Source organism: Anabas testudineus, chromosome 18 (genome assembly GCF_900324465.2).
Source record: "Anabas testudineus chromosome 18, fAnaTes1.2, whole genome shotgun sequence".
NCBI classification, from domain to species: domain Eukaryota; kingdom Metazoa; phylum Chordata; class Actinopteri; order Anabantiformes; family Anabantidae; genus Anabas; species Anabas testudineus.
In genome coordinates, this window is record NC_046627.1 from 117,583 (window position 1) to 131,737 (window position 14,155).

A 14,155-nucleotide genomic window follows, 5' to 3' on the forward strand; every position below is an offset into this window, starting at 1 on the left:
TAGCTCCAGTTAAAAGAAAAGTCATCAGAGATAAGAAACCTGCTCCCTGGTATAACGATGACATGCGCGCCTTAGAATGCTCGAAAGTTAGAACGTAAATGGCGCCAAACTAAATTGTTAGTATTCCAGATAGCGTGGAAGGAGAGCATCCTGAACTATAAAAAAGCTCTTAGTGCAGCTAGATCAACGTATCTCTCCACTCTTATAGAAAACAACAAAAATAACCCTAGATTTTTATTTAATACAGTAGCCAAATTAACTAGAAAGAAAACCACTGCAGATATCTCCACAACAACGTTGTGCAGTAGTGAGGACTTCATGAACTTTTTCAATAACAAAATTGTAAATATAAGGCATAAAATTCAAGCTTTAAAACCAGACAATTTAGTTGACGCAGGTGACGAGCTAACCTCAGCAGATCAGTACCTAGATTACTTTACTCCCCTTGAAGAGAATGAACTAATTTCACTCAACTCTTCTGCAAAATCTTCAACCTGTACATTAGACCCTATACCGACACACTTTCTAAAACAGATAGTGCCAGAAATAATAGAACCCCTGCTGACAATCATAAATTCTTCACTCAGCTGTGGGTATGTCCCAAAGTGTTTTAAATTAGCAGTTATTAAACCGCTAATCAAGAAACCTGATCTCGACCCTTGTCAGCTGTCCAATTATAGGCCGATATCAAACCTCCCCTTTATCTCTAAGATTCTCGAAAAGATAGTAGCTGGGCAGCTATCCTCGTATCTTCATAGAAATAACATACACGAACTCTATCAGTCAGGATTTAGGCCTCATCACAGCACAGAGACGGCACTTGTTAAAGTAGTAAATGACCTCCTATTGGCCTCTGATCAGGGTAGCGTCACTATGCTTGTACTACTCGATCTCAGTGCAGCTTTTGAAATCATTGACCATAGTATTCTCCTTCACAGACTAGAAAAGGTTGTAGGAATTAAGGGAACGGCCCTCTTCTGGTTTAGGTCCTATTTGACTGACCATTATCAGTATGTAGATCTAAATGGCGATTACTCCACATGCTCTCCAGTGGAGTTTGGTGTTCTACAGGGTTCAGTTTTAGGCCCACTGCTTTTTTCCCTCTACATGCTTCCTCTGGGCAACATAATCCGTAAGCATGGTATTAACTTTCATTGTTATGCTGACGACACACAGTTATATGTTTCATCAAAACCAGATGAGATCAAACAGCTTAATAAAGTTGAGCAATGTGTAAAGGATATACGAGACTGGATGCTAATTAACTTCCTTCTGCCTTCTAAATCCTGATAAGACAGAAGTACTAGTTATAGGATCATCTGCTGCTGGCTGTTCAACCAGGTGCATAAACAAGCTTCAATTAGTTCAGAATGCAGCAGCGAGAGTCCTCACTCGAACCAGAAGATATGAGCACATCACGCCTATCTTATCTACACTTCATTGGCTCCCCGTGAAATTTCGCATTGATTTTAAAATACTACTTTTGACATTTAAAGCATTCAATGGTCTTGCGCCGCAGTATCTAAGTGAACTGCTAGTGTCTTATGATCCACCACGCCTACTTCGATCAAAGGATGCTGGCTGCCTGTCAGTACCTCATATCCTAAAAACTACAGCTGGGGGCAGAGCTTTTTCTTACAAAGCCCCAAAGTTATGGAATAGCCTTCCAAATAGCGTTCGGCGCTCAGACACAGTCTCAGTGTTTAAGTCTAGGCTGAAAACCTACCTATTTAGTCAAGCATTTGAGTAAATAGATCTGGGAAGGACTCATGGACGTAGAGCATTATGGTGAACTGGTATGTTTAGATGCTGTCTTCCCAACTCTCACTGATCACTCAGGTTTGTTGATGGTGAAGTGTTCGGTTGCTCTACATCCCAGGGAGCCCTCATGTCTGTGTTTCCTTCTGAACCCACCCTTTTAGTTAGGCTGTCATAATTAGTCCTGCCGGAGTCCCTGCTGCACTACACTAAATATACATTCACCTCAAACTTTATCTGACTGTGATCACACCTAACTGCAATCTCTCCTCTTCTCTCTCTTTCCCTCCCCCTTTCTCTTTTCCCTCTTCCTGTCTCTCTGTCAAGCTACACGTCATTCCACCCTTTGCCCTCTGGACCTGTCTGACTCGTCCTGATGCCCAACTTCTGGCTGGAGATCTCGTCGCCTGGATCCACCGTTTGCCCTTTGGGATGCGTTTGGAGACTGGATTGGTCACAAGCTACTATGATGTCGGTCCCGGCCTCGGCGGACGTCGGAAGCTGTTTCTTGGAGGTCTCGACTCAACGCTCGATAGTCAAGGAATGGAACAAGTCTGCCTGCAATAACTAACTGGACTCCATATTAACTTAAAAGACATTAACTGTTATACTGGACTGCTGCCTACACAGCATGTAATCACCCATATGAGGATGGGTTCCCTGTTGAGTCTGGTTCCTCTCAAGGTTTCTTCCTGTTGCCTTCTCAGGGAGTTTTTCCTTGCCACTGTCGCACTCGGCTTGCTCATCAGGGACAATCAGATTATTATGATTCATACACATACACTGTTCATGTACTGTTCTTTGGTTGTGTAAAGCTGCTTTGTGACAATGTCAATTGTAAAAAGCGCTCTACAAATAAAATTGAATTGAATTGAATTGAATTTTAAAATACTACTTTTGACATTTAAAGCATTAAATGGTCTTGCGCCGCAGTATCTAAGTGAACTGCTAGTGTCTTATGATCCACCACGCCTACTTCGATCAAAGGATGCTGGCTGCCTGTCAGTACCTCGTATCCTAAAAACTACAGCTGGGGGCAGAGCTTTTTCTTACAAAGCCCCAAAGTTATGGAATAGCCTTCCAAACAGCGTTCGGGACTCAGACACAGTCTCAGTGTTTAAGTCTAGGCTGAAAACCTACCTATTTAGTCAAGCATTTGAGTAAATAGATCTGGGAAGGACTCATGGACGTAGAGCATTATGGTGAACTGGTATGTTTAGATGCTGTCTTCCCAACTCTCACTGATCACTCAGGTTTGTTGATGGTGAAGTGTTCGGTTGCTCTACATCCCAGGGAGCCCTCATGTCTGTGTTTCCTTCTGAACCCACCCTTTTAGTTAGGCTGTCATAATTAGTCCTGCCGGAGTCCCTGCTGCACTACACTAAATATACATTCACCTCAAACTTTATCTGACTGTGAATACAACTAACTGCCATCTCTCTCTTTCTCTACCTCTCTATTTCCCTCTTCCTGTCTCTCTGTTGAGCTACACGTCATTCCACCCTTTGCCCTCTGGACCTGTCTGACTCGTCCTGATGCCCAACTTCTGGCTGGAGATCTCGTCGCCTGGATCCACCGTCTGTCCTATGGGATGCGTTTGGAGACTGAAGTTGTAGAGGTGGGAAAAACGAGTCTTTGAACTGACTCAGATCCGTGATTCTCGAACTATAAGTGAACGAATCATTTTGAGTCATTTCGTTCATTTTTCAGCAGGTTGCGGTGTAACCCCCTAGTGGGCGATGTAGAAATGGCCGCGATTCTCAGACACTATATAGTGAAGACAACATGGTTTGTTCAGCTTACAAATTATAATACATAAAAGCAATTCAAACCATGTGAAAACCTAGGAAAGGAAATACACACCACAATAAAGTGACTTGTGTTCCTGCATCCTCCCTGATGTTGTTTAACAGCGCAGCAGTGACTTTGTAGCTGTCACGTGACAAATGAACGAGAGCCCGATCCGCGAACGAGTGAACGATGAACGAAGAACGATGAACGAGAGCAGTGAACGATGAACGAGAGCAGTGAACGAAGAACGATGAACGAGAGCAGTGAACGATGAACGAGAGCAGTGAACGATGAACGATGAACGAGAGCAGTGAACGATGAACGATGAACGATGAACGAGAGCCAGTTACTGCTGCCGCAGCCTGAGCTGTGACGGGCCGGTAGAGGCCGAGTGAAAGTTAAACGTTAAACTTATTAATAATGAGTGAGAATTTTAAAGCAACAAGTAACAAGTTCCCGGAAATATTTACATGGTGCATTTATTGTGTCCAAAACTCGACATTATTATTATTATTATTATTATTATTATTATTATTATTATTATTATTATTGATGTTATTGCCGTTGTTATTGATAATTTTACATTTAATTATTTTATGGAAGAGAATAGCACAATTAACATGTTTATAATTTTCGAAAATATTTATGTACAAACATAATTTACATTATTTACACAAAATCACTACACACATCTACAAGAATCAAAGACCACTAATTAATTATGATTCCATGTAGAAATCATGTCTATCGGCCGTCAGTTGACAAATAAATGACAGATATCAGACATCATTCATTTCCTTGTTTCTCAGTCCACAGCTCCGTAGCGGAGTTGCAGCTGTCACGTGACAAATGAACGAAAGAACAAATCCGTAATGATCCGTATGAACAACTCATGAACGTACTATAGTGCTGCTGACACAGAGCCTGAGCGGCCTTAACTGTTATACTGGACTGCCTGCTGCCTACACAGCATGTAATCACCCATATGAGGATGGGTTCCCTGTTGAGTCTGGTTCCTCTCAAGGTTTCTTCCTGTTGCCTTCTCAGGGAGTTTTTCCTTGCCACTGTCGCCCTCGACTTGCTCATCAGGGACAATCTGATTATTATGATTCTTACACATTCACTGTTCATGTACTGTTCTTTGGTTGTGTAAAGCTGCTTTGTGACAATGTCAATTGTAAAAAGCGCTCTACAAATAAAATTGAATTGAATTGAATTGAATTATTTTGAGGAGCTGATGAATGAGGAAAATGACAGGGAAAGAAGGGAGGAAGATGTGAATGTTGTGGAGCAGGAAGTAGCAGAGATTGGAAAGGATGAGGTTAGGAAGGCTTTGAAAGGGATGAAGAGTGGAAAGGCTGTTGGTCCTGATGACGTACCTGTGGAGGTGTGGAAGTGCTTAGGAGAGACAGCAGTGGAGTTTCTAACCAGTTTGTTCAATAGGATTCTAGAGAGTGAGAAGATGCCTGAGGAATGGAGGAGAAGTGTTCTGGTTCCGATCTTTAAGAACAAGGGTGACACACAGAACTGCAGCAACTATAGAGGAATAAAGTTGATGAGCCACACAATGAAGCTGTGGGAAAGAGTAGTGGAAGCTAGGCTTAGGAAGAAGGTGGAGATTTGTGAGCAGCAGTATGGTTTCATGCCCCGTAAGAGCACCACTGATGCTGTTTTTGCTTTGAGAATGTTGATAGAAAAGTACAGAGATGGTCAGAAGGAGCTGCATTGTGTCTTTGTAGATTTAGAGAAGGCGTATGACAGGGTGCCGAGGGAGGAGCTGTGGTACTGTATGAGGTCGTCGGGAGTGGCAGAGAAGTACGTCAGAGTAGTTCAGGACATGTATGAGAGAAGTATGACGGTGGTGAGATGTGCTGTAGGTCAGACAGAGGAGTTCAAGGTGGAGGTGGGACTACACCAAGGATCAGCTTTGAGTCCCTTCTTGTTTGCTATGTTGATGGACAGGCTGACAGATGAGGTCAGACAGGAATCTCCCTGGACAATGATGTTTGCGGATGACATTGTGATTTGCAGTGAGACTAGAGAGCAGGTGGAGGAACAGCTGGAGAGGTGGAGGTTTGCTCTGGAAAGAAGAGGCATGAAGGTCAGTCATAGTAAGACAGAATACATGTGTCTAAACGAGAGGGATCAAGGTAGAAGCGTTAGGTTACAGGGGGCTGAGGTGAAGAAGGTGCAGGAGTTTAAGTACTTGGGGTCAACAGTTCAGTGTGATGGAGAGTGTGGAAAAGAGGTGAAGAGGCGAGTGCAGGCAGGTTGGAGCGGGTGGAGGAAAGTGTCAGGAGTGTTGTGTGACAGAAGAGTGTCAGCAAGACTCAAAGGAAAGGTCTACAAGACAGTGGTGCTCTGCTCTATGGGTTAGAGACGGTAGCAGTGAGAAAGAGACAAGAGGCTGAGATGGAGGTAGCAGAGATGAAGATGTTGAGGTTCTCCTTAGGAGTGACCAGGTTAGACAGAATAAGGAACGAGTACATCAGAGGGACGGCTCACGTTGTCTGTGTTAGCAACAAAGTCAGAGAGGCCAGACTGAGATGGTTCGGACATGTTCAGAGGAGGGATAGTGAATATATTGGTAGAAGGATGTTGGAGATGGAGCTGCCAGGTAGGAGGGCAAGAGGACGACCAAGGAGGAGATATATGGATGTCTTAACAGAGGACATGAGGTTAGCTAGTGTTAGGGTAGAAGATGTTCATGATAGAGTGAGGTGGAGAAGGATGATTCGCTGTGGCGACCCCTGATGGGAAAAGATGAAAGAGAAGAAGAAGAAGTTTATTACTGTTAGTGGTTTAAATTTAGGGAGATAAGTAGGTAGGCTGGTGTAGGAACAGCATGCACCAGGGAGGACCTATGTTTTCTGACTTGAGCAAGAGAGGCAGCGGGAACAATGTTTGTTTGTGTGCTTTGGATAAATTGTCAACACAAATTTGAGAATGGACTCTTTTGCCTGTGTACACTATGCTTCCCAAGGTGCATCAGTGGCCTTTTTATTTTAAATCTTCTTTATGATTAATTTAAATTTTGTTAAACAATGGCCACTACAAATCATCACTTATAGCTGCTTACTCAGTATTATTTAATGAACCTTACTTTGATTTTGGCCAAATCTGAAACAGACCAAAATGTTTATTTGGACTTCTAATGTAAAATATATAATATTTTTTAAAATATATTTATTTACTTTTTAAAATAATTACCTTTGCATGTCTAATTATTACCTGCCCAATGTTCTTGCTGCTTGTTGTTTTCTTATTGCCTGCTGTTCTTTTCTCTCTTCTCTTTCCACTCACCCCAACCGGTCGAGGCAGATGGCCGCCCACTATGAGCCTGGTTCTGAGTTTTTCCTCTCCACTGTTGCCTAAAGCTTGCTCAAATGGGATCTGTATATCTTTGTAATGTATATTTTTGTTCACTGGGAGCAGCTCTGGTTGTAAAGCCTAACGGCAGCAGGATGTAGAGACCTGTGATATCTGTCCTTTAGACATTTAGGATGTCTCGATGTCATAGAGGAGGAGAGAGACTCATTCTCCAGCAAGGATTAAAGCTTGGGTACAATGGTCTTTTTTCCAACCTTCTGTACTTTATCGAATGGCCTCACCAGGAGTGAGCTGGCCTTCCCCATCAGTTTGTCCAGTCTCTCCCTGTCTGCAGTGAAGATGTTGCTGCACCAGCAGACCACTTCCATAAATGATGGCTGAGACCACCACAGAGTCAAAGGAAGTCTTAAGTAGTACTCTCTGCACTCCAAAAGAACTTAGTCTCCTCAGCAGCAAAAGTCTGCTCTGGCTTTTTCTATAAATTGTAGACGTGTTATCTGTCCAGTCCAGTTTATTGTTCAGGTGAACTCCCAGGTTGTGGGTAATGATTGTGAACGGCTGCAGAAATCCACCACCAGCTATTTGGTTTATCTGGAGGTGGTTCTGCTGGTACCAGTCCACAAAGTCCAGCGGTACCACTTCAAGATCAAATCAGGGACATGAAACTATTAAATTAGATTGGAAAATAATTTATTCCACTATTTCATTGCTATTCCAATACAAAACAACAAAACATTAAAAATGAATGACACTGTGAAAAACACTTGCCTGAACCACATCTTCTATGTCTTATCTTCCACTTTACTTAGTGAGCTCTAGGAGCTGTAGGTTTTGACCTGTACTTTGTGGTATTCTAAATTATATAATGTGAAATGCAAAAAGTACAACCACAAATTCACAGATACTGGGTAAATATATATTGTTTATGTTTTTATGTATTTATTTAATTGAATATCGTCAGCCTTTTACTATAATGTACAAGTATAATTTTTCATTGTCAAAGAAGATCCTGTGAATGGCATGCTGGCAGGTTTGACCGAGGTTTGCTATCATAATACACAGAACATATACATACAGTCATGCAGTAACTTTAGTGCAGGGGTTATTTTTATGCGATGTCATTGGTCTTTTACTACAAAGTACAAAAAATCGTTTTAAAGTTAAGAAAGAGGATCATGTCTGCTATATCAGAAAGAAGTAATTGTGTTCACTTAGTCTGAACTGTCCTGGTTCAACCGTGATTGGATCAATCTTGATCAGGGGTCTCAAACTCGCGGCCCGCGGGCCAATTGCGGCCCGCAGGACAATATTTTGCGGCCCCCACTTTAATAAGAAAGTTTTATGTTAGTGCGGCATTCGAATTTAATAAGTTTGGTACTTTACAGTGTTGGTGTGGAGCTGAACTTTTGTTTTCAAGATGGCGGCGCGCACAGACGCAGCGGCTCACTGCTCCTCACGAACGGTGCTTTATTTTCTTTATTTACTTTGTGTGTATGTTTGTTTTGGTGTGCTACTTTTTGGGAAAAACCACCGGATGCTGGGCACAGTACATATACAGTCGTCAGGATCTTCTGGGCTTGGGTTTAAGCTGTGAAATGATTATTACATCGGACTTCCACCGCTCCCACGACATCCCAGAGGGCATTGTGAGACCCCAGGGGTCTCCGTGGATGGTCCTCCCCAGCGGCAAGCCCAAGAGGAAACGTAAACAAAGGAAGCAAAAACGGGGCTGCAGGGGTGGCCCGCTAGCGCGGCTAAAGAGACAACCATTTAAGCCGCCGCTTCCCAGCCTTTTCCTCTCCAACACCAGATCCATTGTGAACAAAATTGACGAGCTGAGGCTGAAGAATGCAACCAACAAGTGTTTCCGTGACTGTTGTGTTGTATTAATCACAGAGACTTGGCTCAATCACTCCATACCGGACTCGGCTATCGAGTTAGCAGGCCGCACGGTCTACCGCCACGACAGGAACGGTGACTCCGGTAAGAGCAGAGGAGGGGGGTTATGCGTCTACATCAACGACAACTGGTGCAGAAATGCAACGACTGTAGACAGCTACTGTTCCCCAGATGTGGAATATCTGATTGTTAAATGCAGACCCTTCTACATTCCTCGAGAGTTTACCGTCCTCATGGTAACGGCCGTATACGTACCTCCTGATGCTAATGCTAGCGTAGCTATGGAGGTGCTGCACAATGCAATAACCACCCAGCAGAACTCTCATCCTGACGCAGTGCAAATCATAGCTGGGGATTTCAATCATGCTGATTTAAAGTTAGTACTCCCCAAATTTGATCAGCACATTAAATGCGCTACAAGGGGTGCAAACACACTGGACAAAGCCTACAGCAACATCAGAAAAGGCTACAGAGCAACCCCTCTACCACATCTGGGTTTGTCTGATCACACGTCCTTGTTGCTGATTCCAGCTTACACCCCCGTCAGGAGGAGAGCCCCTCCAGTGACAAAGACTGTAAAAACATGGCCGGAGGGCGCTTCACAACAGCTGCAGGACTGCTTTGAGGAGACAGACTGGAATGTGTTCGCACAGCAGGACCTTGAGGAGCATACTACATCTGTGCTCTCTTACATCAACTTCTGCGTTGACAACGTCACCGTGGTCAAACGTCACAGGGTGTACTCCAATCGGAAACCCTGGATGACTAAAGAGGTCCAGGTCCTGCTGAAGCAACGTGATGTTGCCTTCAGATATGGTGACAAAGCGCAATACAGTGCAGCCAGGGCTAACCTTAAAGGAGGCATCAGAGAGGCCAAGGCAGCTTATAAGAGGAGGATTGAGGACCACTTCAGAGACAACAACACACGACAGGTGTGGCAGGGGGTCCAGCACCTAACCAACCACAAGTCCTGCAACACCATGACGGCTGTGGGTGATGTTGTGCTTGCAGAGGAGTTAAACCACTTCTTTGCGCGCTTCGAGGTGGACAGACCTGGAACAGCTGAAGCCCATACTTCAGACTGCAGCAGCTTCAGTCTCACAGTGCAGGAGCATGAAGTGCGGTGTATGCTGAGGGCAGTGAACCCCAGGAAGGCTGCGGGACCGGACGGTGTGACTGGGAAGGTCCTCAGGGAGTGTGCAAACCAGCTGGCTGGGGTCTTCACCAACATTTTCAACTGCTCACTGTCTCAGTCCTACATCCCACAATGCCTGAAGTCAGCCACAATCGTCCCACTGCCTAAAAAGACCTCCATCAGCAGCCTCAATGACTACCGACCAGTAGCTCTGACACCTGTCATAATGAAGTGTTTTGAGAAACTGGTCCGACATCACATCATGTCCTACCTCCCACCCACACTCGACCCACTACAGTTTGCATACAGAGCTAACAGATCGACAGAGGACGCCGTCGTCACAGCGCTGCACACCACCATTTCACACCTGGAAACACAAGGGTGTTATGCTAAGCTGCTCTTCGTCGACTTTAGCTCTGCCTTTAACACAATAATACCGTACAGACTGTCAACAAAATTGTTGGACATTGGACTTCCTCCCACCACTTGCTGTTGGATCAGAGACTTTCTCTCTGACAGAGTACAGAGAGTCAGAGTGGGTCCTCATCTCTCCACAGCCCTGAGACTAAACACCGGTTCCCCACAAGGCTGTGTGCTGAGTCCTCTGCTGTACACCCTGTACACGTATGACTGTGTCAGCACACACCCAGACAATGTCGTCATTAAGTTTGCCGATGACACAACTGTGGTGGGGCTCATCTCTGGCGGTGATGAAACGGCATACAGGAATGAGATCCAGAGGCTGGTGGGGTGGTGTGAAGACAACAACTTGGTCCTAAACACCTCAAAAACAAAAGAAGTGATCGTGGACTTCAGGAGGAAGAAGTCAGATCTGCAGTCCATTGTCATTAATGGGGAGTGTGTGAAGAGGGTGCCAAGCTTCAAGTACCTTGGTGTGCACATAGATGAAGACCTCCAATGGAGCTCAAACACCGCAGAGGTAATGAAAAAGGCTCAACAGCGTCTTCACTTCCTGAGGATCCTCAGGAGGGTCAACCTGAAGAGAGAGCTGCTGGTTGCCTTCTACCGTTGCTCCATTGAGAGTGTGGTAACATACTGCATCTCCGTGTGGTTTTCAAGCTGCACCATGGCACAAAAAAAGGTTCTACAAAGGGTCATAAACACTGCCCAAAAGATCATTGGCTACCCTCTTCCCTCACTGAAGGACCTCTACAGCACCCGATGTCTTAGGAGGGCACGCAACATCCTGAAAGACTGCACACACCCAGGACACCGGGTGTTTAAATGGTTGCCCTCTGGAAAAAGACTCAGGGTGCTGAGGTCACGGACAAACAGACTCAGAGACAGATTCTACAATAGAGCAATAGCCCTCATGAACACACACACACATCTGGTTTAGTTTTTCTAGAAGAATGTAGATTGTATATTCTGTATATACAGCTGGTGTGCATGTGTATATTTGTATATATAATTGTGTATATATATATATATGAACATATGTATATATATTTAAATACTTTTTGTATGAAAGGTAATTGTAAGCTGTTTTATTATTATTATGTTGTTTTCTACTCTCTCCTTGCACCAATGTGGGACAGTTTTGCAATTTCGTTGTACTGTTGTACCAAGTGTGACTGTACAATGACAATAAAGCTTTATCTTATCTTATCTTATCTTATCTGAACGAACCAACCAATCACGCTGAGAAATATGGTTCTCGGGGGCGGGACATCAGCCGGGCTTAATCCAACCAGAGAAACATTTCTCGATGAGTGACAACAGCTTTGCCATGGAGAGTTCAGCCTGGCCTTGTTTCTATGAAGCACACGCGGACATTCGCCCCAGCGCTGCGTTTACAACCTTCAAAAAAAAGGTTTTTTAAGTTGCTGCCCAGCGGGACATTATAAGTCAAAGTAATGCTTTTGCGGCGGGTTAATAGAAAAGTAAGGAACTCAATGCAGTAGTCTACAGTCACATAGCGACACCTGTCCATCGGCAATAACAGTCCCCGGTAACCCGGACCAATTATAGGGTTGCACTGTTATTTATGGCTCATTGTTTTTATTCGCATTGCGTTATTTGCAGTTTTTGAGAGAACTGACCTCCAGCTTCCCTGAGCTAAACTTCAATAAGTTCAAGTTCAGGTCCAGACTTACGGATGATCATCTTTAAACCATACTGAGGGTCTCAGCTGCTTCCTCCCTCAAGACAAATGTGGCTCGACTATGGGAGAGGAAGCGCTGCCAGGTCTGTAGCAGCAAGGAGTAGACAAGAGAAGAACAGCTGATGTTCTTCAATGTTCAATTCATGTTCAGAAGAAGGTTAAAGGTTAAAGAACTGTTAATAAAGACATTGATACATGAATACAGCGGATAGAGAAGACTGAAGAAACCACATATAATCACAGACTAGAGAAATTGTATTATTATTATTATTTTCATTGTTATTATTATTATTTAATTTATTTATTACTTATTTTTCTTATACATTTTTTATGTGTTTATTTTTTCATATTATTTTGTATTAAAAAATAAAAATAAAGAGATTTGAGAAGGTAGGATTTTTTTTTAACAAAACTTTTCTTGTGGAAAATCTGATGTGGCCCAGCCTCAGCCAGACTCTGCTTCCCGCGGCCCCCAGGTAAACTGAGTTTGAGACCCCTGATCTAGATTGAATTTACTGGCTGTGAAAACCAGAGGGCAGAGATCATTATACTAAAGCAAAGCGGCGTTGTTGATGGTGTCCCACATGACTGGAAACGCCGTCTAAAGCTAAACGATGAGAGTTGTTAGTTCTCTAACAGTGAGGATCCGCCCAAACATGGCGCCGTGGACGGAGGAGGAAGTAACGGAAGTAACTTTAAACAGAGATAAATCTACTGTTTGTTACAGTCTGTGGTTCTGTTAATGTTCTTTTTATTTATTAGTTAGTTTGTTACAGTCTGTGGTTCTGTTAATGTTCTTTTTATTTATTAGTTAGTTTATAGAAACAGTAGAAACTGTACAAACTGTACAAACTGTTCTCTAACAGTGAGGATCCGTCCAAACATGGCGCCGTGGACGGAGGAGGAAGTAACGGAAGTAACTTTAAACAGAGATAAATCTACTGTTTGTTACAGTCTGTGGTTCTGTTAATGTTCTTTTTATTTATTAGTTAGTTTATAGAAACAGTAGAAACAGTAGAAACAGTAGAAACTGTACAAACTGTTCTCTAACAGTGAGGATCCGTCCAAACATGGCGCCGTGGACGGAGGAGGAAGTAACGGAAGTAACTTTAAACAGAGATAAATCTACTGTTTGTTACAGTCTGTGGTTCTGTTAATGTTCTTTTTATTTATTAGTTAGTTTGTTACAGTCTGTGGTTCTGTTAATGTTCTTTTTATTTATTAGTTAGTTTATAGAAACAGTAGAAACAGTAGAAACTGTACAAACTGTTCCCTAACAGTGAGGATCCGCCCAAACATGGCGAAGTGGACGGAGGAGGAAGTAACGGAAGTAACGATCAACAGAGATAAATCTACTGTTTGTTACAGTCTGTGGTTCTGTTAATGTTCTTTTTATTTATTAGTTAGTTTATAGAAACTGTACAAACAGTAGAAACTGTACAAACTGTTCTCTAACAGTGAGGATCCGTCCAAACATGGCGCCGTGGACGGAGGAGGAAGTAACAGAAGTAACGATCAACAGAAATAAATCTACTGTTTGTTACAGTCTGTGGTTCTGTTAATGTTAATGTTCTTTTTATAGTTTTTATTCTAACATTAATATTTGTAGCTTCAGTTCTTTGTGATGATCAGAGTTCTTCTTACCGTTCAGCAGAATCAGCATCAACACAAACATCTTCATCTTGTGTAAAAACCTCCACAGAGTCCAGAGTCCTGTTAAATCCACTTGTCCCTGAACTGACTACAGATCAGTACAGATATTAATCCACACTAACTGCTCCTCTCTCTACTTTCTCCTCTCGAAGACACCGACGCACTGAAAACAGGTTTAGTTTCGATTTCAACAGGAAGTCAGACTCAGGAGGACACCTTCACAATAAAAGCTCGTTCTGTGGGGTGGAAATGCTTTTATTAAAAATGCACAAAACAAACATGGCTTTATAATCTTTCACAAAACAGTGATGTTGCCAGAGGAAACAGTAACATTAACATTATACGGATTAATATAATAATAATACAACTAGAACAGTGGAAAATAAGTAATACTAGTTATCTAGACCACTGGGGAAATGTTTTAAAATATTTTCTTTTTTTATTAGCTTTAGATTAAAGATTTA

The 14,155-nt window shown here is 43.0% G+C and overlaps 1 protein-coding gene across 1 annotated transcript in view; it reads right to left on the minus strand.

Annotated features, from left to right (window-relative positions):
* LOC113166688 overlaps window positions 1–13,892 on the minus strand; it is a 30,945-nt gene extending 17,053 nt beyond the window's left edge. Inside the window, exon 1 of the mRNA XM_033326723.1 lies at window positions 13,683–13,892. Coding sequence (XP_033182614.1) covers window positions 13,683–13,719 — 37 coding nt within the window. The 5' untranslated portion in view covers window positions 13,720–13,892. The remainder of the gene's footprint in view (window positions 1–13,682) is intronic.
* Window positions 13,893–14,155: the final 263 nt, after the last annotated feature.